General features: G+C 36.5%; 1 protein-coding gene across 1 annotated transcript in view; it reads left to right on the forward strand.

The window, feature by feature from the left end:
• LOC111868545 (myosin-VIIa) overlaps nt 1-25,454 on the forward strand; it is a 94,485-nt gene that overhangs the window by 28,358 nt on the left and 40,673 nt on the right. The window contains exons 8-17 of the mRNA XM_023859272.2: nt 3,720-3,850; nt 4,307-4,491; nt 7,129-7,339; nt 10,288-10,423; nt 11,903-12,150; nt 13,667-13,822; nt 14,904-15,094; nt 17,057-17,231; nt 19,428-19,478; nt 23,831-23,941. Of these exons, the coding sequence (XP_023715040.2) occupies nt 3,720-3,850; nt 4,307-4,491; nt 7,129-7,339; nt 10,288-10,423; nt 11,903-12,150; nt 13,667-13,822; nt 14,904-15,094; nt 17,057-17,231; nt 19,428-19,478; nt 23,831-23,941 (1,595 nt within the window). The remainder of the gene's footprint in view (nt 1-3,719; nt 3,851-4,306; nt 4,492-7,128; nt 7,340-10,287; nt 10,424-11,902; nt 12,151-13,666; nt 13,823-14,903; nt 15,095-17,056; nt 17,232-19,427; nt 19,479-23,830; nt 23,942-25,454) is intronic.

Genomic DNA, 25,454 nt, shown 5'->3' on the forward strand with positions numbered 1-25,454 from the left:
ATGGACCCCTGAGGAATGCCCTGTTTGACCAGACCCCAGTCAGATTCACTTTTATCATTAGGTCCATTTCTAACTTTCACCTTCTGATACTGATATTGGAGATATGATTTTATTAACATATATACATTATCAGTTATACCAACACCCTGATCTCTGCCACTTTTAATTTGTGTTCTTAATGAAAGGGGCCAAGTTTTACACCCCTAAAAACGATGGGTAAACTTTATTATTTTATACATTTTAATACTGTATTTATATTTCTAGATGGCAGACAGGACAGAGATTCTGAACTGAGTGCTAGCAAGCATGCTGTGAATTTAATCTACTTTTAATTTTATGTATGAATATCATTTTTATCTATTATTTTCATTCACAAACATTTAAACTTCGGTACATTCTCAGATGGTTTACTATCTTTATTTTATGATTTTGCCCAGCCTTATTTGATGAGACATGATCATATTCTTATTTTTCTCTTATTTTGGTTTTTCCGTTTTTGCTCAGTAAATTTACACACCATAGATCAAAATCTGATAGGTCCCATTCAAATCTGATTCCTTATGGTTTTTTCAAACTTCGCTACTGGGGTGTTCAGCATCATAGTTGAAAAGAAGTGGCAAAAAGTGTGTTGTTTCAGACCATTCTGAATAGGAAGTGCATTGTAAAAATGTTTACCTTTATCAACTTTACTATAGGTTTCATTTAAACCTATTTTTATTAGTCTGACTAGTTTCATTCATGTATCAAATGAGAATGTTGTACAATAACTTATCCCTACATGAACTGTAGGCTTTCTTGAAGTCCATAAATAGCTCATGTTCTGTTCCATTGTAGCCCCATTTTTTATCCGTGTCTAACCAATGCAGAGTATGCAGTCAGTAATTGATTTATTTTGTCAAAATCCATGGTACTCCTGTGTTTCCTTTACTTATGGAGTTAACTTAGAGACAGGAATGTTGTATGAAATTTGTGTGTATTTGATAACAGTGATATTCTGTGTTAATTACTGAAGTCAATTATATGACCCTCTTTGTAAGTAGGTATAATTATAGACTCCTTGAAACTGATGTTATACTTCTTCCTTATTTCAAACAGACTTAGTGAATTTGTGGATCTCAGAATGTAATATTTTATGTCCTCCTTGAATCAGTTGTCAGAATCTGATTAGTACATTTCAATTTATACCCCATCTGCTTTTCAGTCACAAAACTCAGAGGTAATAGCTGACGTACTAATAGCTCAGCAGTTTATATTTCAGTCTACCAAACATTGTTGACTCCATGTTCATTCAGCAGTTGACAGAAGTAATTCTTCCATCCAGTCAAAATATTTTGTGAATCTGCAAGCAGATAACCATTTCACTTTCACTTTCACTTTAAATTCCATAGATCCTTTTCAGGTCCTGCTCTACTGTGTTAACTGCCTTATGTACAAGAAAGCCTGTCCATAAATAATGACTATCATTTCCCCACCACCAGAAAATAAAAACCAAGAATTATCTGCAGTACCGCTTTGTCCCATTTGATCTGTTCTGTTACCTAATCTTGTACTTTGTTAGTTATTTGCTACTGTATTTAGTGGACCTGATCTATAGAGACTTCTGGCTTTCCAAGTTCCAAATCTCATGTTAATTTTCCATTGTTCACATCGTTCCAGACAGTCTGTCCAAGTTTGAAGCAGTATATAACATTTCATGACATGCTGATGTTTTATGGTGAGTTGTTAGGTCCCCTGACAATCCTCAAGTTGAGGGCTCACCCCTTTTTGTCTGTCTACTTCTGCTTATTCTTTGTATTTCCTATTACACTCTATACACGGTGTTATTGGAAAGTTCCTGGACTGTTATTGTTGTAAGTGCCTTGGTGAAAGAAGATGAGAGGGGACACCAAGATCACACTTCTGCAAGCCTATCGCATTAGTCCACCACATGACACTGTGCTGCGAACATGCATCGTTTTTACACAAGTGCTTTTTTGACTTTGTTTCATTTTATCTGTGATGGATGGCAAAATCAAGCAATGTGTCTACATCATGTTTTGCGTGAAGCTTGGTAAATCCGCTACTGAAACCCTTGAAATGCTTCTTGAGGCTTCTGGAGAACATTCTTCAAGCTGGACAGCAGTGTTTAAATGGCATTCACGTTTCAAGGTTGGTCAAGTGTCAGTTGAAGATGGTGAACATTCAGGGTGACCAAGCACCACCAGAATGACAGAAAATGTTGAAAAAATTTGAGAACTCATCTTATGAATACCATTGCCAAACAATCTATGAGCTCGCAGACAACACTGGGATCAGTTATGAAGTTTTCCAGGAGAAAATTTGAACGTGCGTCACATTGCTGCAATGTTTGTTCCCCAACTCTTGACATATGATCAAAAGCAGCGGCACGTGAACTTGTGTCTTGAGCTGCGAGAGAAGGTTAAGGAGGACCCAACTTTTATCTCTAGAATCATAATGGGTGGTGAAAATTTGATTTACAGTTATGATCCAGAAACAAAGCAACAATCATTGCAGTGGAGAAACCCAAATCACCAAGCAAAAAATGTGCGGCATATTCAGAGTTTAACAAAGAGTGTGCTCATTTTTTTTTTTTTGGCGTGATGGGGATTGTTAACCGTGACTTTGTTCCTCCTAACATTACAGTCAACTCTGACTTTTACTTGTACTATGACATTTTGAGATGTTTGGGAGAAAATGTGCGATGAAAAAGACCGGGACTTTTGCACAACCACAACTGGCTCCTTCATCATGACAACATGCCTGCCCACACTTCACCGAAAACAACAGAGTTTGTGATTAAGAACAATATGTTTATCATTCCCCATCCTCCCTACTCACCGGACTTGGTCCCCTGTGATTTTGCTTTCTTTCCAAAATTGAAATGAAACTGAATGTACGGTGTTTTGAAACAGTGTCTGACATCCAACGGGAATTGTAAGTGGTACTCGACAGCATTAAGGAAAATGACTTCCACTGTGCTTTTGAAGCATGGAAAAAAATATGGAATTGCTATATATGTTCCCAAGGAGACTATTTTGAAGGAGATTGCAGCCAAAANCTAAGAACAACATGGTTATCATTCCCCATCCTCCCTACTCACCGGACTTAGTCCCCTGTGATTTTGCTTTCTTTCCAAAATTGAAATGAAACTGAATGTACGGTGTTTTGAAACAGTGTCTGACATCCAACGGGAATTGTAAGTGGTACTCGACAGCATTAAGGAAAATGACTTCCACTGTGCTTTTGAAGCATGGAAAAAAATATGGAATTGCTATATATGTTCCCAAGGAGACTATTTTGAAGGAGATTGCAGCCAAAATTGAGTAAGTTAAGCCCACGTTTCTTTTTTTTTTTTACCTAGTTTGGGAACTTTCCGATATCTGGAGGCCATCTCCTTTACCCACAACCTGATGTGCGATTGCATGTTAACAAGGGACCCATGTAACATGGAGTTAGATTTGTTATATTGTTGTGGCTGCATGTAGGGAAGGGCAGACTTTGTGACTTCCTGTGTGTCAAATGTAGATTTAATAGCCTGCCTTTTGCCTTCCAGCACCTCAAACAAAGATAAAATTTTGGGAATGCATTTGCTGATGCAATGTAAGAAGTGGTTGTTACATTCTTGGACCTAATATGACTGACTAATTCAGAAGTTTATGACAAACATAAGTAGGAAAGCACCAAACTGACAGTAACCTATGTTTGTATTCGTTTGGTAGCAAATATTGATGCTGCAGAAATTCCTGACCATTCACAAGTTCAGAAAGTTGCAGCTATTGTGGGGGTTTCCAAAGACCTACTTGTTGATGCCCTTACAAGAAAGACAATTTTTGCACATGGAGAGAAAGTGGTAAGTTGTTAAAAATTGAACATTCTTGGATCATAAGGAAGAATATACCCCATGAATTTTCTATTAAATATTTTTGCACTGCAGATATATAAAATTTAGAGAATATTTATTAACATTTACCTCTCCCCAGTTTATTAATTTTATGGCAGAATTGAATGAATGTTAACGTAGTAATTATAATGCATTCAAAAAATTATCACTGACTTTTGTTCTTAAATTCAAATCTGAGAACTTAAACAGTGTGTTTCTTTTTTACTTTGAGTATCTAACAATACAGAGACAACACTTTAAAGAAAGGATTATTGTGCATAATGCATTTATGTACTTTACTCATGCTATTAATTGTCCTTACTTCTACTGTGTTTTGCTGTATTGGACATGGCATATCTTTGACTTAGAATCAGTGGTTGTAAGCACATTAAACCATTACCTGTGGTCTCTGTCTTTGTTCTGTAGGTATCTAACCTATCTGTAGAACAAGCTGTTGAAGTTCGAGATGCATTTGTGAAGGGAATTTATGGTCAGCTCTTCATTATGATTGTAGAAAAAATCAATAGTACCATCTTCAAACCCAAAGCAAAAACAAAGAATTCGATTGGCGTTCTGGATATTTTTGGATTTGAAAATTTTGACACCAACAGGTTTGTGTATCCTTAGCACCTTTGATTTACAAACCTGTAATTGTGTAATATTGTCTTACTCATTAACAGTTGTCTTTAAAAGGCCACATTTATATATTGTCCTTAAGCAGGTGTAGGGTGTATGTTTAAGTTTATATGCATGTCCCTTTCTGTGCTTAATTACTTTTAAACCAATTGATGGAGTTTTAAGACACTTGATAGAACATCATAGTGAGATGTTTTATATAATGGAGGTACCAAGTTCTAAAATTAGCCAAGACACTTTCTGTCTTGACTGATGTTTTTTTTCATGATTTTTTCTCAGTCCCTCCATGATAGTATATTTAATTAAGCCACGACTGCTTCTTTCTGTATCCTTTCCAGATTCATTATTTGTTAGTCGTCCTACCATTCAGTGCTATATCGCCTGAACTACTGATAGTTTTATTAAATAAATAGTAAATAAAGACACAAAATTCATGAAGTTTGATATGAACATCATGCCGCTAGAGGCCACCACATCTCTATACTTTGCACTTCCTCCTGTCATCAGTAATATCAACATAGCAGTTGTGTGATCTTCCAGGATGGGAGCAAAATTAGCACCATTTAATACTGGGTCTGGAAATTGTTTGTGGATATTTGACTTTAAAAACTGTGCAACTTTCATTGAGGTGCTTTTGGAGTGTAAACCATCATTGCAGCCACACAGAAGTCTATTTTCAGTATGCCAGTTATAACTAAAGTATTAGAGCTAGGCATATGAAATTTTACATGGAGATACTCATAGATCAAACATACCTACAAATTCTATACTAAACTTTGTCTATCTTAACTATTACATGTCAAGAGTACAGAACTAATCAGATTTTGTACTTGTAGATATTTTGTATATAAATGTTTCATGAAATAGTACAGTAAAGTAAAGTAAAGGTATTCCTGTAACAGACCATGGAGGCCCATAGGGTTGTGAGATGTCTGGTTCCTACATTTTCCAGACAATTGTCTCATAGATGGTGGTAAGGTTGTCAGCCCTGTGCGCTGGCCACCCTTTACCCCCAAGAACATTCCAAGAATATTCCTGGTACTCATTTATGTTAGAGGCTGAGTCGACCTCAGGGCCGTAGTGTGGCTGGAAGGATTAGGTAAATTGAAAAAATCCAATGACCTCATTGGGATTCGATTCTGTGACCTTCCGGCTTGTAGCATAGTGCCTCGACCAACTACACTACCACATGAAATACTATAATTATTAATTTATAGTTTCTACTTTTCTCATCATACTCATCAAAGCATTTGAAGAAATGTTGACTGTAGAAGTTCGTATGAGAACTTCTGTTTTTGCTGTGGAAGTTCTCCAAAAGAAATCATTGTTACAGAGCTATACATTTGACAGATTTTTATCCATTTGTGATGTACAGCATGCTTTTCAGCATATTCATAATGGTGAAAAGGTTACTTATTTCCTTTACTTGCTTAGATTGTGGTTATGAGCATGTTCATATTTGAAATCAGAAGAGAGAATTCACCCCCCCCCAAAAAAAAAAAATGTATGGTATATTGTGACAGATGGTTATTTTTAAGTTAAATTAAATTAAACTGAGAATTTCGATGAATTAAGGCAGCACACTTCACCTCTATAATAAAGCTATGAATTTTAGTATTGGATTGCATTTTAATGATTTATTTGTTTGTTTATCATTATTTTCATAATCCAAAATTAATTAGTGCATGTAGCCTGGGAAGAAACTGCTTAATCATGTAAAGATATACGCTGTGACTAATAAAGGATTTTATCAGAAGCTAATGTTTCCCTAGTGAACGGAGAAGTTCATGGAGGTAGGCCTAGGCCCACTGGGGCTGTAGTGCTGGGGGGGGGGAATGTTTCCCTGACTGAATTTTTGTTTACTAGTTTTGCATGCCATAGAACTTTTTCTTTTATAAAATATTATCTTAAAAAATTAACAGTACCTTTCAGATATGTCATGTGTCTCTTTTAAATTTATAAGAATAAATTCTGAAATGTTGCTCTCTGAAATGAACGCTTTTTTCTTTATAATAGTTGAAGAATTATGTGAATGTTGGAAGGGATTTTGATCATTGAAGTTAAGAATTTAATTCAATTTGTGTTGAATTTATCCAAATCTGAACACATCTTTCATTTCAACTGTGATCTGCCACGTTATGACACCATGCAGTTTTGTGTGTAACCATCTGCATATGATGTCATATTCTAGAAAACCACAGTCTGAATAAGGATAGATTCAGATTTGGTTAAAATTCAGTATAGATCAAACTAAACTCCTAAATACTGACATCACTAGTAAATATCCCTTTTGATATTCACAAAGTTTTTCAATTAGAACAAATTTTATGTATTTCAGACAACCATATATCAGACATTTTTGAATGACATTGTTATTTTTTTTAAGATCAAAGTAGTGATATTTTATTTATTAGTTATTTGTATTGGTTTAAATTTGTTAAGAAGTGGAACATTATGTTTACTGTTTAATTGACTGAAAGTTAATAAATGAATAGTTAGTTATGTAATGAGTACTTTTCATACAGATCACAATATTAATTGAAAGTGAATTATATAAACTAGTTTATTTTAGCCATGTACTTGATTACAAAGTATACTTCTGTCCTTACCAGTTTTGAGCAGTTGTGCATCAACTTTGCCAATGAGAACTTGCAGCAGTTCTTTGTTCAGCATATTTTCAAGCTGGAACAGGATGAATACACACGTGAGGGCATCAGCTGGCAACACATGTCATTTGTTGACAATCAAGATATTTTGGACCTCATTGGGATAAAGCCCATCAATATTATGTCTTTAATTGATGAGGAATCAAGATTTCCAAAGGTATGAAAATCTCTTTTTGCTTCACTCTGCTTCTCTGTATAATATTCTTCTTCTGTTGTTCTAAAACTCTGTGTAAATGTATTCTGGAAAGGAAGGAGTTTTTTTTTATTTAATTCCAATAATTATACAATCTATCCATTATGTGTGGATAATAAGTACATTTTGTGGTTTACATATAGAAAAGGAAAGAGAATACTTGACATGGTGAGCATGTTCCAATGAACATGCTCAATACTTATTTTAACTGCTTAGTAATATGCAGTTAAGTGTTGTAGGAAGGAGTAATTTTATAAGTTTTATAGGTGAAGTTATTTGCTGAAGTTTTATCCTTCTTTGGGATCAGTAATGTCAAAGAGACAGATCTAGGTGTTTTTTTTTTTCTTTTTTTATTTCATTTATTTATTGCATTCAAAGATCGATCATTGGTACAAGACCACAAGATATAGAACTTGTCACAGAATATACGTGTATCATAAGTAACAGCAAAACGACATACATTTCATTATATATATATGCAACAAGCCATCATAAAATAAATATTGTCAGTTATATATACAATATCTGTAATTAAAATAAATCAACAAGAACATAAAACCAATTACAGAATTATATAATAAAACAATGTACCAATTAAAAATCTCTATCTATGGTTTAAAACAATCTGTTTGTACTTGTTGCTGCTAAAACTCTCTTACTTCTTGCTTCAGTCAACAACTTTGCAACAAGTACGTTGTTTTCATGAGTTCCACACTCCTACTTCTCAGTCATGATTATCCAATCATATCCCTAAGTATTTGCTCTGTAGACAATTACACAGATGATGTAAACAACGTTCCTTTTATGGAACAGCAACAATAAAATATAAAAATCAAAATCTTTATTTCCAACAATGATATTTCCCTATGGTGTTCTCCCTTGTCACGATGATATAAGGCTTCCTAAGGTTGTACACAAAATAACATTCAAGAAAAAATTGACATTCTAGCCCAAGTGAATGCTAATAAGGAAACATGTATCAGCTGCCAGATAAGGAATGCAGTGTCAACATTGAACACCATTGTTAGAAAGAGGAAAAACATCAAAAAGTGTTCCAAACAATGTGGCAGGTTCTCTGATCATAGGAAGAACCTGACAGTTGCCATTTCAAGACCTGTAGAGTTTGATGGCTGCATAGTTTAACCAACCTCAAGGCAGCAGTGCAGTAATCAGTGGCACATTGATGAGAGAAAAGACTCTACACATTGCTGCAAGGTTGGAAATTTAAGACTGTAAAGCTTCTAGTGGCTGGATTATCAGTTTCCAGTAGTGGCACAGTGGTATGTACAAAACTGTATTGGGATCATGCAGAAGTGTAGACTCTTCAGTAGTTGGAGAATGGAGAAGGGAACAGTTTGTCAAAATTATCAATGCTTACAAACCTCAGAACATTTTTAATGCTGATGACACTGGGCTGTACTTCAGGCTTCTACCTAACAAGATACTTAATTTGAAATGGAATCCTTTCAATGGTGGGAAGATTCCCAAGGACTGGATAATGATTCTGTTAGCCTACAATGATGATGGGACCACCAGACTCCCATCATTAATTATTGGGAAGAGTGAAACCCCTTGTTGCTTTTAGATTATCAAAAATTTTGTCACAAAATATATAACCAACAGATAGGCATGGTTACAGAGCCCATCTTTGTTTACTATGTAGGGCCTTATATGTCACAATGAGTTTCAAAACAGAAAGATTTTACTTTTCATTGGTCAGTGTATTGCTCATCTCCAAGGGACAAGTTATCTGAAGAACGTGAAAATATGTTTTTCCCCCAGACTGCACCAGCATTCTTCAATCACTTGACCAGAATATGATGAGGTCATTCAAATATTATTACCACAAGCAGCTTGCAATGAAAACTAGTTCTGTGATTGATCACAGATTGTTTCATGATGCAACAACACTCATGAAGGTAAATGTTTTGGAAGCACAACATTTCATTATGGGATCGTGGGGCTGTGTCACACATAAACAATGAACTGTTTTCAGAAATTAGATTCAGTTTAAATCAAACCAGTGATGGTGACCATGCAACAGAACTGAACATAACCAAAGCTGACTGGGGATCAGTTGAAAGCAGGTGTATCATTTCAAGATTATGTATCCTGTGATAATGATGTTGTAATGTGTGAGGTACAGACCATAGAAAAATAATGGCTGAAAAGTGTACATGTGATGTGTCTGAGGCAGAGGAAGGGAAGGAGGAAGATGGTGGAAAAAAAATAAGCCTTGAGAAATATTTTTGTCAACACTGGAGGCCACTGACATTGAGAAAATACCTCATGAAGATCGATGTAGATGATAACACAATGGCTGCATGGTGCAGCAAAAAGCAAAGCAGCAACAGCTTACTTTAATGGAATGTGGAAGCAGTGAACTGCATTACATTTCTGATACAATACATTGAACCAGATTACATTCTGAATGTACAAATAATACAATATTAATTTAGTGTATCTAATTTCAATAGTTAACTAAATTTTCATTTCCTTGTTTCTGTATTCATTTAAAATGGTCGCTTCAGAAACATAAAATCAATGTTTCCCCATATAAGGTCAAGTGCCAGACTGTTGTGAACACAGGTTTCTTAAAATGTAGGGAATTTCATGATCAACTGGGTGACTGTCAGCTTCTATAGAAGGACTATAGTGCATAGAGTTAGTTACATATGTAAGTCTGACCAACTGGTAATCCTTTTTGTAGAGATACATCAAAGCATGATTTTTTAATTTTTAGACTTGTTCCTTGTGAGCCTGTTGAAAGTTCTTCATGAAAGCCTAGCATTGTGTTCTGTCCTGAAGCAGTTCACATCATCACAATGAATTTCTTGTAAGATGTTGTATATACTTGATGTTCTTCTTGGTAGCATATGGTTTTCAGTATATCTATGCTACTTGCATTTCAGGGTACTGATGAAACCATGTTAGCTAAGGTTCACAAGACACATGAAGGCAATAAGAACTACTTGAAACCTAAGTCTGACAAAATACCAGCTTTTGGGTTGAGTCACTTTGCTGGAGCAGTGTTCTATGATGTAAAAGGTAAATATTGTGTTGATGATAGTGATACAGTGCTCCAAAAAACAGGAATATAGAATAAAGATAAAACTGCTCCTATGCCTGAGCACCATGGCATCGAGAGGTATTGGGGTATGGAGGTAAATATCCACACTTTATAGAACTGAGCATCGTCTGGAAGTGAATGGTCTGCTATATGCTTCAGCTTTTTTGTCCTTGGGGAAGAAGACCTCTGTACCCATTGAATAGGAGGCTGAGTGGGACCTAGAACCAATCTGGGCATAGTTGTGGAAAGAAATCCCATGCCTATCTTAGGATTGAGCCCAAGCAGTCCAACCTATCAGTTTACTGGCCACAACTGCTTCTTTCCAGATCCTTCCCAATTCATTATTTGCACAGTCCTCCAACAGTCTGATGCTTCTTAATCTAAGTGGTTGAAAGTTCACTGGTGAATATGTGAAGAATGATTAACTTATATCCATAAGAAGGTTTGTGTGATTTTAAAATAATTGTATGTACAAAATGTCTGGCATAATTTTTTCTTTGCCATTTCAGTACTGAAACTGAACAATTGAAAATTGTCCTTGTACATGCCAGGGTTATTATGCAGATTTTCTGTTAATTCTGTGAAAGAATGTAAGGAGAAGGTAAATTTATCCCTGTAACAGGCCATGGAGACTCATAGGGTTGTGAGGTATCAAGGCTGCCACATTTTCTAGACAGTCAGCTCACAGATGGCTGTGAGGTTGTCAGCCATAAGTACTGCCCGCTCTTTACCCCCAGGAAGATTTCTGGTACTCATTTATGTAAAGAGGGTGAGTTGACCTCAGGACCATAGTGTGCCTAGAAGGGTTAGGTCAATTGAAAAATCCAATGACCTTGCTGGGAATTGAACCCATGATCTTCCGACTTGTAGCATAGTGCCTCAACCAACTATGCTACTGCATGCCCCTGTGAAGGAATGTACAATATCATTTTAGAAATGTACATATAATTTCATTACTTCTTGAATGCAACATTCAAAATACATTGACTACTTGACTGCACATAAGCATTGCCATATACTGTGTGATTAGTTGGTATAAATATGTATTAAGAACAAGGTACATGGTAGTGTAGTTGGTTGAGGCACTGTGCTACAAACAGGAAGGTCGTGGGTTCAATTCCTGATGAGATCATTGGATTTTTTTTTCAGTTTACCTAATCTTTCCAACTGCACTGTGGCCCTGTAGTCAACTCAGCCTCTAACAGAAACGAGTACCAGGAATCTTCATAGGGGTTAAAGGATGGTTGGCACATAAGACTGACAGCCTTACCGCCATCTGTGACCCAAATATATAGAAGGTGTGGGAGCCTCAACCTCTCACAACACTATGGGCCTTCACAGGGGATAACTTTACCTTTTTTACCTTTTTATATATCAAAAGCAACTTAAAGAAATTAAATGTACACATTATTCTTATTTGTATATTTGACATAGTACAAAATTACATCTTATGATAGGCTTCCTGGAAAAGAACCGAGACTCATTCAGCACAGACTTGAAACAGTTGGTGCACATTGCTAGCAACAAGTTCCTGAAGAATCTGTTTATTGAGGAATTGTCATTCAACCAGCACGACACAAAGAAGCGGACCATGACCCTGTCTGCACAGTTCAGGAAATCACTTGATGTGCTTATGAAGACACTAAGCAGTTGCCATCCATTCTTTGTGCGGTGTATAAAACCTAACACTCTTAAGAAACCGAAGGTATGTTTCTTTATACAATACATTAAATATAATTATTAAAATGCGTAAAATGAAATAATCCTGGAAGCAAAGGAAAGAGAGAGGGGTATGAAGGCAATGTAGGTGATGCTCCAGGCATTTTTAGCCTTGGTGGTAGATGAAGATGAGTGGTCATTTTCACGTTCCAGCCCCCTTAATGCCTGGGAATAAGTGTCTGGGAGGGCATCACATCTACACTAAGATATGATGATTAAGAAAGGGATTATGCCAGCGCCAGGAATGAAATCTCAAGCGGCCTGTACCCAGTCACTAGCCCAGCAGCTGTTGCTTAACTGTGACTGTTATTCTGGACATTGTCCATTCTGAGTTTCTTCAAAACACAGTATTTTTGAAACTGTATCTGTTTCCATTGTCAGGTATAAGAGGAAAGGTTCCTGCTCTATAGGGCCCATTAGAAGGATCTATTCTCAGTCACCTGACAGTGATTGAGACTGGTTCTTTCTAACTTGCCCAGTAAAGTAGGGGATTTTTCTCTTATGCTGATGATATAAATAGAGCCAGTTTCTGAAATGTTGTGTTTTGAGAAAACAAAAAACATTGGAAAATATCTGAAATAATTATAATTGTTATTTTTTTACACACCATTATCCATGTTTAGCTGAAGTAGTTGCTTGATTTCCTATATAGCATTGATGTTTACATCTTAACACTTTGCGGACCGCGCACCCTTTAAACGGTTTTTCGCTTTTAAACATGGCGGACCGTTCGCGTGTTAACAGGCTTTTAGAACACGATAAGTTGCAACACACTATACATCACCTGGCGCCACCTACATTGCACGAAACCACCTGCAGATGCATGATAAGACTCTGGAATGTTTAGTTAGCAGTCGGTAACTTGACCTCGCTGTTTACTTAACCGACTATAAAGGAAAATGCTTTGCCTTCTTCAAGCTGTGTGTATCAGCCAGTAGCTAGTGGGGAGAATGGATCAAGGACAAATTCTCCTCCGATGACCTAGCTGACCTGCCCTGTGAGACGCATAGTAATGGACTAATTTTCATTCAGACAGTGACAGTGACAGAGGACAACAAAGAATTGTGGCCACAGACAGTAAAAGTGACAGTAGCTCCGACGATAATGCGGGTAATAACATTGCGGGGGGACAGCAAAAAATCTAAAAAAAATCTAAACCCTGATTCAAAATTGAAATACAAAGTATTTCTGATGAATGTGGCAAAAGCCTGGGCTACAGTCCGAATGGTGGTGGCAGAACCAGGGTCACACAAAGACTTAGTACGACCGGGCCCATCAACTCCCACCCCACGAAGGCCTCATATGGACCCCCCAGGGCGACTCTTGAGTGATATGCGGAAAAGTACCCTCGTGAAAATTAGGAGATTTTATATTAATTTTTAAAGTGAACAGTGCACAAGTTAGGGTAGTATGTTTAAAAATGCCGGTCCCCAGGGTGATTTAAATATTTAAATCACCAGTCCGCGAAGTGTTAAATATATAGCATGTATCTTTGTGTTAAGGTGTTTGATCGAAGCCTGTGCTGCAGACAGCTCCGCTACTCTGGTATGATGGAAACCACCAAAATTAGAAGAGCTGGTTATCCAATCCGTCACTCATTCCGAGAGTTTGTTGAGAGATACAGAGTCCTTTTGCCAGGAACTCCTCATGCACATAAGGTGAATTTATGTGAAAATTCTCAGTGTTATTAAATATCTGTGTATTTTAATTTATTGATGAGTATTAGTATATTTATCTGTGTTTAACATGTCCTGTTTCCTGAATATCGGCAGTCTTACATGGTCTCCTGCCAGCACATACCCATAACATTTTAGATGCTCTGATCTTAAAAAAAACTTATTATATATTGTGTGGTTTATGCATAATTTGTACATAAATCATTTTATGGCTAATGCTGTCTTTTGCTTCTCAGTCTCACTTTCATGTAGTCTGTTTTCCATCACTTTATTCTCATAACTTCCATTGCTTGTTGTACACTCGTTACCCACGCATTCTCAAGTCTGGCAGGTTTCTGCCTTTCTGGAGAAATCAAGTTCTCTATTCTGTTTGGCAGTTTTCTGAAGGCAGTTGTGAAAAGATATTTGTACTGTATTAACATTAATATTTGAACATTATTATAATCTGTGGAGTATCAGTATTCCTAATACTCATATGTTGCAATTTATGTATTGTAATACCTCAACAGCAAAATTCTAGTTGAAGGATGCTCAGTCTAGTTTCTTGTCCAAGAGAGAGCTATGTATTGTAATGTGTCTGGGAGCTGGAAAAGTAGTTAACAATGCATTTCCATGACAGCTATAAGGAGGAACATAAGGCACATAAGATCATGCCTGTTAAAACAGAAAAAGATGGTTTGGAACACTGACTGGACCAAAGACCTAAGGTTGGTGTTGGTGGTGGTTGCTGCTGCTTTGTGCTGGTTTCTTGCATGGATTACTTTTCAACCCTGATATTGGAGACAGTGTGTTCTCCTGAAATATATGTTGCCTTTCATGGAACTGCAGGGCCTTATATCCCAGAAGATACAAGTTTGCACACCCACCACTAATATAACCTCAGATCCTACACAGAAATTCTTGTTCTCACTTGAGAGTTTGTTTGTAATTATGTATAATTCTGTTCTGACTGGAACTGTTTCATAATTTTAGACTGCTGTTCAGAATGTTAAGTGTAAGAATTTAAGATTATAACATTTTGACAGAATATGGAAAATTATGATCTTGAACTGTTAATTTACAGACTGACTGTAAAGCTGCATCAAGTAAAATCTGTCATCTAGTGCTGGGGAACCAAGACTATCAGCTGGGACATAACAAAGTATTCCTGAAGGATGCTCATGATACATTTCTGGAGCAGGAGAGGGAGAGAGTTCTTACAAAGAGCATTTTGGTGCTCCAGAGGAGTGTCCGGACATGGGTATATCGGAAGAGGTACATTCCTGATCATATTTTTATTTTATCTAATGACTAGCAAAATATCCATTCTTTGCCAGAATGTGGTTGCTTTTCTTGCCAGTATCACAATATATAGTAACTAAAACGTTGAGGAAGGAATGATACTCAGCTAATGTATTCATTGGGAATTCAGGTTTGGGCATTATTGTGTTAGGTTTCACTGTTAACTTGCAAGACAATTAAATAAATACTTACCTATTCTTGGCATTGGAACTGCACTGTATAATCTGTTATTACACACCCTCGTGCAACACTACAGCCATCAGATCAATCACTCGGTACTTTTAATCTGTACCGCATGGATCCTACTGGTGAATGCATTGTTGTCACCATTCCATTGTCACTGACCCAGTGCCTTTCTTACAGATGATGTAATGGGAAAATAGCCTGACTTGGACTTTGAACCCCTTCAGGTAGCAGCAAAATTAACTATCTTTGTCAGGTTGTCTCTCCTTTACCAATGTTCTTCCTTACACGCTGCTTGGGACAGATGGTGGGATCCACTGTTGTCACACCCATTGTTATGACTCCATTGTTGTTGCAACTCCACTGTTATCGCAGTGGTTAAGCATTGTTACATATAACTTTTACCCTATGTAAAGGTCCAATTGAACATTGTTGATTTTCTTAAGAACTATTCATCATATTAATAATTATTGCATTATAATATTTTATCTCATTAAGGTTCAGTAGTTTTCAGAACTGGTTTTGATTCTAATATTGTTTAGGATATGGGGGTAAGCTGCATACAGATATTGAAAATATGTTGGCTGGGAAACATAGTACGTAGTTCGTACCAAAAGTCATGAGCAACTTTTTTTGCATGCAGCCTGGGAACAGCAGACGAAAGAGAGTACGGTGGTAGGTGGAACCAGCTGTTGTGTTAACCTTGAGTATCTTGTGACGTCAATAGCTTGCATCACGTGACCAGTATCACTCCTAACAAAATGGCCGACAACAGGATGTTGTTTCGCCAGTGTGCTGTCATCGAATTTCTTGTGAAAGGGGAAATCCCTGCTGCAGAAATTCACCAGAGACTTCAGCGTGCTTATGGAAGTGTGTGCATGGGTGCGAGCAGTGTTCAAAGATGGGTGAAACATTTTAAAGATGGGAACACCAGCATCGAAGATGAGCCTTGGAGCTGTTGTCCTCGAACAGCCTCAACTGAACTCAACAAGGAAAGAGTGGATGAGATCATTCAAGATGACAGGCGTGTGACTGTGGACACAATAGCCCAAAAACTTGGAATAGGGCACAGTGCAGTACAGGAGATGATTGAAAGCTTGGGCTATAGGAAAGTTTGTGCTTGCTGGATCCCATGGTTATTGACCGAAGACCACAAAGGTCAGCAGAAAGCCATCACCTCAGAACTGCTGTCATCCTGCATGACAACGCTCGCCCCCACCCTGCTCGCCTCACATTGGAAGCAATTGCAAAGATGGGGTGGGAAGTTCTTCCACACCCCTCCTATAGCCCTGATCTGGCACCCTGTGACTACCATCTTTTCGGATTTGTGAAGGCTCAGCTGAGTGGACAACGTTTTGAGACAAGGAAGGCAATTCAGAAAGCAGTGCGTCAGTGTCTTTGGGTGGCTGGAACGGAATTTTACAGAAAAGGAATTTTCAAACTCCCAGAACGCTGGGAGAAATGTGTACAAAGAAGTGGCGATTATGTGGAAAAATAAATAAAGGTTTGTAGATTGAGGTGGTGTATTTGGTTTGTCAATAATAAAGCATATTACTTTACAAAAATTGTTGCTCTTGACTTTCAGTATGACCCTTGTAGAACTTTCATGGTGTTGGTGGGGAACCTATTGTATGAAAATATACCATTTTGCACTAATAATCTCATCATATTTCATTTACCATATGTCTTCTGTGGTTTCACCCAGTGAACTGTTTGAACATAGAAAATATAAAATTGTATATGTTTGTATAGATTCTTGCGACTTCGTTCAGCTGCATTGTCACTGCAGAAATACTGGCGTGGTCGTGGTCCTCGTTTGCAATACCAGAAGATGAGGCAAGGCTACCTTCGACTCCAGGCTCTGCTTCGTTCAAGGAACCTCAAGCACAGCTTCAGTAATATCCGTTCTCATATTTTGAAGTTCCAGGTGGGTTACTGAGAACACAAAATCATTGGCTTAGTCAGACACATCAAGTAATTAATAATTAGAAAAGTTATTACAGGAATGTTTTATATATAATAAAATCTCTGTTTGTGGTGGATCAGATTTTGGACTCTGCCTGTGAGTATATATGAAACAGAAATAAGTCATGCACAGTATTATTGTTATTGTAGCATGTGTGTGTGTGAATAAATGTGCTTATATATAGACACATATTTCGGCACAATCTTTATAGAGCGCATCTTGTTGCATATTTGCAAACTAGTCTATTAGGCTTGTTCCGTCTAACACCACTCAAAGAATGTATACAATTCAATTTATTTTATTAATATCACAACATGTTTTGACCATTTTTGGTCATCATCAGGTGAATACAACTGTTTAACAAATGCTCTTTTGAATTGCAAACCATCTTACTTCTTATAAGGGCCCATATTTACAATGATTTCTGGTGGATGACAGTATTGGCATTTGTTAGTATTAAATATTAATTTATTAAAATTGTAAAATATTAAAAATTTTGAAATATGGTATATAGATAGAGGAATTGAATAATTCTGGAGTGAATCTTTGCTAGATCATATCTGGCTCAAACAAAGTTGCAATTCTATATTCGCGGTTCCACAGCTGTACTGGTTTTTATTTTTGAGGTCTCTGTCCAGCAATGAGACTGTATGCCACAGTACTGTAGGATGAATGTATTATATTGAATGCAATCCATGCTGTGGAGTATGATGAAGTGTCAGATTTTCAACTTAAAGTATGATGAGTGATTAGGGCATATATAAAGAGAAGAAAATGAATAAGTTAAATTTAGAACTGTTCATACAGAAATTATGTATGATGTAACCTTTTAGTAGAAATGTAATTTGAAATATTTTACAGTGTGCTGTGTATTTAATGAAGAACCAGGAAGAAGTAATTTATGTCTTTCAGTAGTATAATATTTAGTTCTATCAGTGATAGAATTTATGACTAGGCAGTGCAGTATCAGCTTAATAATTTGTAAACTTAAATGTTATTAAGACGAGCAAATCGTAAGATGAAATGGTTGGGACATATAGGATGCACAAGAGGAATGAGAAATTGTATAAAATTTTGGTTAGAAAAAACATGAAGGGAAGAGACTACTTGAGAGATCCAGCTGGAAGGATAACTTTAAAATAGATCTTGGAGAAATAGGGTGTGAGGATGCATAGTGTATTCATCTGGCATAAGTTAAGGACCAGTGGTAGCAAGCCCTTGTAAACATAGTGATGAAACCTTAGGTTCCATAAAAGTCAGGGATTTCTCTACTAGCTGAGCAACTGTTAGGTCCCCAAGAAGGATCCTGCTTCATGGAGTATCTATTACTCTAATACCAATAAGTAAAGCAAATTTGCAGAGAATGCTTTTGGTAAATATACTGTATATAACTTCAGATTGGCATACAACTTGTCCTTAATTGTTTGAAATTTTCATTAAAGGAATTTCAGGATTTTCCAGACTAACATCAATTTTGTGTAAAATGTCCCCAGGTCATCAGTTTATCTGGGAACAGATATCTTGCAAGAGACATGGAATATTAAAGTTAAATTTAAGATGTTTATAATAGAACAACATGTTTTAGCAGTTATTGATATATTGAGCAATTACTGTCCCACTGTCCTTAGCCACTTAGTGATCCCCAGACCAATTCTTTGTTTTCTCATTACTTTACAGCAGCACTGCTGGTCACAGTACTGCGTTCACTTCTGCTTTGCTGAGCTGCACTGCGCTGAACTGTCTACTGAAAAACTTAGCAGCTCGCTAACAAACTCATTCACTTACTGACTTTCTCACACTCTCACTGACTGTAACAACACTGAACTGAACACTGTAAACTCAGTACTCCACTCTTCTTCACAACCCAACTGCACTGCACAAACATACCCACTTCTGCCTTTTATATAGACACATCACTTATGGTGAAAGCGCTATATCATAGGAAATGACCTTGGACTTCATGCTGGATGGCTTTCTGAACATTCCAGAAGGGTGTAGGTGGTCTTGAAAGTTGAATCGAACAGGAGATGTACACAGACCAGACAGTGCAATCCCATCACTCTCCATCCCTGCAGCAATGTTAGTGTAAAATATACAACTTCTTATTTAAGAATTATTGTAAGTACTCAGAATATTAATTTACATATTTTATTTTAGGCATACTGTCGTGGTTACCTGGTGCGTCAGACACTGAAGGAGAAATCCCAGGTAAGCCTCATTTTGACAGATCTTAAATATGTAATTCTCCAACATTATATATGCATAGAAATTTTAAATGTTTAGGCAATAAAATAATGACAAATGGAAGAGTAAAAGAATAAATTGCAGGAAGAATAAAGACTGTAGGAAAAGTTTACCACATAGTTAAGGATATGCAAATCCAAAGAAAGTTTTGGGCATGAAACTGAAAGGAAGGTGTCCGATAAGAAAGCTGATCATGTTGTGAACAGTCAGAAAAAATGTCGCACAGGAAGAAGGAAGAACTTGGGATGAAAGACGGGAGGAAGAGCTTTGAGAAGAGAGATAGAAGAGGTTTTGTTGATAGGTGACTTGCATAAAAGTAGAAACATTGAAAGAAGTAGAGTAAGAGGAAATTTTGTTACATATGTATACTGGAACTTAAACATGAAATTATCTATGTTGTCCATACTGGAGACATAGATATGTTTAAAAGATTCCTGGTATCATCAGTGAATGAAAAGACTAAAACTGTTGTTTTGCAGTTTTCCCACCTTGAGTGATGGCTTGTGAAAATAGTGTTTTATGAAAAGGACAGTTTTGTGTGTTTTTTGAAAAACTAAAACTTTTTTACTTCAGTCTGATATAACCTTTAACGTCCAAAGTGCCCTGATCGGGCCAGTGATGAGTATGGTCATCATGGCCAAAGTACCCTGATTTGGTCAGTCGGGCATTTAAACTCCGCTAGTGGAAGTGGCGCACACGCCACTAGTAGAAGCACATGCACAGTCCTAAATATATATTTCTAAATGTAGTAATTTCTAGGCAGACTTGAGTAAAACCCCAATAGAGGAATTAAAATGATACCTAAGTGAATGACAACAAAAATAGTATACATATAAGTTATGCCCAAACTCATCCACGAGCCAGCACTTTTATTGCAGATTCTGTAGATTAATGTGTTAAAAATATATAGTAAAATTTAATGTACATACCTTTTTTGTTGTTATCTGCTTGATGTATATATAAGCTGAAATGAAACTGCAGAATTTTATTTCACTATAAATGCACAGAAAATAGATCTGTATTGAAAATAATATAACTCTTTGTATAAAAATTTGTGACACTATGTTCTTTGCTGATACAAACAAAGTTAATTCCATCCATTCATCATAAAAATTGTATTATATACAGCATTTTTAAACACAATGTTTAAAATTGTTTAAGTGCCCTAACAGGAATGGACATTTAAACGCAGAACAGCAATGGGCATTTAAACAAACTCCAGCCAGCTCAAGCTTACCACCATTTTAAAAGTTTGACGTTTAAAGGTTAAGCATGAGGTGCAGGTTTCACTATGTTGAAGATAATATATCATATGGTACAAGGCCATGCCATTGCTCAGGCAGTTAGTTGCCAGTTTCCCACTATGGCAGCCTTGGTTTTATCCCAGGTCAGGTCATGTGGGATTTGTGGTGGACAAAGTGGCACTGGTGCAGCTCTTCTCTGAGTACTTAACTTTCCTCTGTCAATTCTCATTCCACCTATCAATTAACAAACCTACGAGTATTATAGACACTGTACAGTTTAGATACTGACAACATCATTAAATAACAAACTTAAACATATGGCACAAATTTTGTAAAGGGAAATATGAACATTTTACATTATCTTTAGACTCTGAGGGTATGAGACCAAATGTAGCAACCACCAGAACATAGAGGAACTCTACAAAAAAACACAAATCTTGTTTCTGTCTTGATGCTCTTTGTAAGACTCATTCTGCAAAATCTTGCATGGTATTTATTATTTATGTAACCAGAATTTGAATGAATTTGTGGTTTCTTATCATCTTGTCTAATTGAACTTTTGCAGATGAGAAATTACATCATGATGAGCCCAGATTAATGTGTCTCTGAGGCCAATTCTATCCCCCTCTCTCCTATCTTACCTCTCCCTTCCTCCCTCCCTCACTCCCTCACCCCACCATGCCATGAGTATATTTGTTATAATCAAAGATTTACTATGTGTTTACCTTTGTTGTGTCTGCTCCTTTGCTTGGGGCATCTGCAGTTTCTGCTGTTTGGAAAGTCAGCGTATTTATCAGCTGCTCAGAATTTGGGTGGAAGCATGTTTTTATATTCTTCAGTGGTTTGAATAGATGATTCCACTCACTATGGTGTCCTTGTCAAAGAGGGATTCTGTAATATTTAAACATTACTGTTGTAATTATCCTGGTCAAAATGGTAGCATAATTATTATGGACTACCCCTCTTAACTTCTTATATTGATAAATTGTGCTTGGTTTTGGCAGCTGTGCTGTTGTACATGCAGATTAGATTAGTTAACAATTTACTGCTTAAGTTCAGGGCTGTAATGTGTTCCATGTACCCCATTGGGTTGTGACTGTTTTGGGATGTTATTTCAGTGCAGTATTAGCAATAAGGATTGAAATGGTGGGGTACTCAGTGGTTGATTTGGATATAAAATTGATATCAGAATCATTGTCATCTCAAATTTTGCAATTTCCTCTTTCTGCTAAAGTACTTTCGCAGACATAACTGTACTTCAGTGAAACCTGTGAACACAAGTAAAGGCAGTACTATGCTCCAGAGATTAGCTGTAACCTCATGAACTACTGTAGCTTAAATCTGGCCAGCTTCATTACTACCTTGTGTTTTACACAAAAGTTTGATGTGAATACAGGCATAGAGAAAGAAGAAGGATAAAATAAAAAAATATACCAAGCAAAGAAATGTCTCTGATTGTTGAAGGCAGTTTCAAGAAAATCAACATTTCACATTTTAGTCCCAAGTGCATGATCTCAGGATTTCATCTATGCAGTTTTATGTAAGGAGATAGTTGGCATAAATTTCTGGAATTTAATTAAAATCTTTTGAGCCATTATTAAGAACATCATCACTGTGTGTTTAGAGGCCCATGTGAAGTGCCCTCATTTTTGGAGATGGAATGTTAACCTCATGCTGACCTGTGATAGGAGCACTCTTGAATGCCAAATATGAATAAAATTCATCAAACCATTCAGGTACTAGTGAGGCATTCATGCATGCATTCCCCCCCCCCATGCACACACACACACACACACACACACACACGTGCGCGCGCGTGCATGCCTGGACAGTGTACCAAAGTTCAATTTTTCAAAACATGTAAATCCATCAAAATATCGAGGTCAGTTTTATTCATCATCAAAATACTTTCTGTTGTCTGAAAAGTAATGGGACAACATATCTTTAAAAAAGTTTCAGAAAAATAATTTATTACGAAAGTAATTCAAAATGGTTCCAGTGGGACTCTGCACACTTGTTACACATCTCTTCATCATTGAAAATGTCTGCAAAATCCTTCAAAGTTAACTCCTTGAGATGGATGGTCACATTTTTGGTATGAAATTGTTTCCCTTTCATATTAATTTGGAACTTCAGAGAGAAGGAAAGGTCAGCCGNCTTGTTTGTGTTCTACAACTGTTAATGTACTACAATTATATGTGGCCTTTTTAAATGTCTTGGATATTTAATTTTTAACAATTTATCATTTTAAATGTACTTTTTATTGACATGTTCTATATCTCAAGGCAGCACTGCCAATTGTAGATCTCTGGAACGAAATAAATATGTATGTATGTATGTATGTATGTATGTATTCAATTCTTTGCAACAATTATTATGTCACTTTTAAATAAAATTTGCCATTTATGGTTCTTCCTTCTGGAACAAATTCCTTATGAATAATTCCACTTGAATTGAGTCTCATTACATTTTGGATGCACTGTGTATGCTACATATGTCTGAAAACAAAAGATACCAGGTACCTAATATTGCCTAATGATCTGAATGACCCTTCATGCAACTCTGTTCATGGATGATACAGTCAGTTGTGATTTTATTCAAGTCATCTGAGAGATACACTAACTTGGCATAAGTTGATGCTGATAGTTTTAAGGTGTCACTAATATATTTGCTAAAGTTGATTTATATAATGAATGTGTCAAGTAGAACGGCATGCCTATTTGATCAGTATGTTACGGAAATGTAATTTTGTGCTGGAACTTCAATAATTCTCCATTTTAAAATTCATCAGTGAACATGAAAGAAAAATGTCTTCAGGTAGATAGATATAAAAGGTTTCCAGTAATAATGGGCCTATTAGACTGACTGATATGAATTATCCTTCTATATTTTGGGGGAAGGTAGTGATACATATATGTTTATATTTGCTGTATTGTTTCCTCTAGTTCAGGAACTCATATAGGTAGAAACAGTATCTGTCAGCCGATTGTTGTTGAAAGTTCAAGAGGTTGATGAGACATGTATTCCATTTCTTTTTCAAATAATTGTTTTATACCAATTTGTCTATTGTAGTTGAAAAAGAGAAGACTCCAAGAACTTCTCCAGCTGAGGAAGAAGGAAGAAACAGAGCTTAAGAAAGCTGGACATAAGAACTACAAAAAAATTGCAGAAGAAAATTATAAGGTAGCTCTAATACTGCTGGAGTGGCAGCATAGCCATTAATCACTTAAAATCATATTTAAATAACATTTCATGGCCTTGGAACCCCATTTAAATGCCTAGAAGAGTAAAACTGCCTGGAAAAGTCAAACTCATGACATAGCTCTTTTGCCCTTCACTGTGACGCTCATAACCTCAGTTTGCATGGTTATGATTTCATATCCCAATTATGGCATGGATATTTGTGTTTCTCATCACTGCTAATCGTTATACTCACCATCCTTATTATGAATCCTGAATTCTGGAACTGTAATGGACTGCCATTTCCTTTCACAGTATGAATAAAATAATTTTGGTTTAAAAATCTTTGCAGGTCATTACAAGGATTTATGTACTTTCTTTTGAAAAATCAAGAGAAAATTTGCTTCAAAAAGAGACATAACCCTTATGAATGTCATTTACACTCCAAGAATATAATAAGAATGTTTTCTCTCTTCCTCTTGAGAATGGCATTTGTATGTTGAGAAAATAATGGAATAGTAAACTGAAAGAAGAAAAAAATGTATACCACCAACTATGTGACTTTTTTTACAGTCACGAAGTAACCCCTTTGCAATGAATGTTGCCTTTAAGAAAGATTGTGCATCAGAAACCAAGTTCGCATACAATCTGTGTAGCAATTACAATAATAATTTATTGTCCTTCACACTACTTACATATTTACACATCTCATAAGCGGCCTCCGTAGTCTAGAGGTAACGTTCCCACCTCATGACTCGTAGTACGCGGGTTCAAATACCCTGCGGAGGTCGTCGAATTTTTAAGGGCGGAAAAATTCAGGGAACAAGTCCTCCGGGAGGGACTTTAAGCCGTGGGTCCCGTGTCGTAGCTTTACGGCACGTAAAAGAACCTCATATCTCCAAAGGAGGTCACTGAGCCAAATTACGGACGTTTCCCACCCAACAGCAGTCTCTAATACCTCTGGTAGATGGGGGAAGCATTATAGATACCTGTCAGCTAGTAGAGCCGGTCTCGCTGGCTGGGCAGGACTGATGGTAAGCACCAGTACCGGTAGGATATAGAGACTGGTAGAAATCATAGAGGGAAGCACAATGGACCAATACCGGTCTAAATGCATGTGGAAACCCACCCTCTCCAATAAATAACTAACTACACATCTAATAATTGCTCAAAACAGTTTTATTTCTGGATAACAATGGAAATAATAAATTGTAACTGAATCCATTAAATCTGCATCTTTGTCTGTTCCATTCATGTAATTTAAACTTTGATTTTAATTCAAGAAAGTAAGGTGAAAAACACAACATACCATAGTATTAGATTGAAGGTATACCAAAGATTTATTTTTCAAAAGAATTGCATAACATTGTATATTTAATTTAAACTTATAGAGGTAATATTAAATAATTAATGTACATTAAAAGTATGATTTATTTTTGTAATATTGTTATGTGCCAAACATGTTAATGCTAATCACTTACTGTGCATAAATAGATGGGCTAATTGGAGAAGATGG

Source organism: Cryptotermes secundus, unplaced genomic scaffold (assembly GCF_002891405.2).
Source record: "Cryptotermes secundus unplaced genomic scaffold, Csec_1.0 scaffold330, whole genome shotgun sequence".
NCBI lineage: Eukaryota > Metazoa > Arthropoda > Insecta > Blattodea > Kalotermitidae > Cryptotermes > Cryptotermes secundus.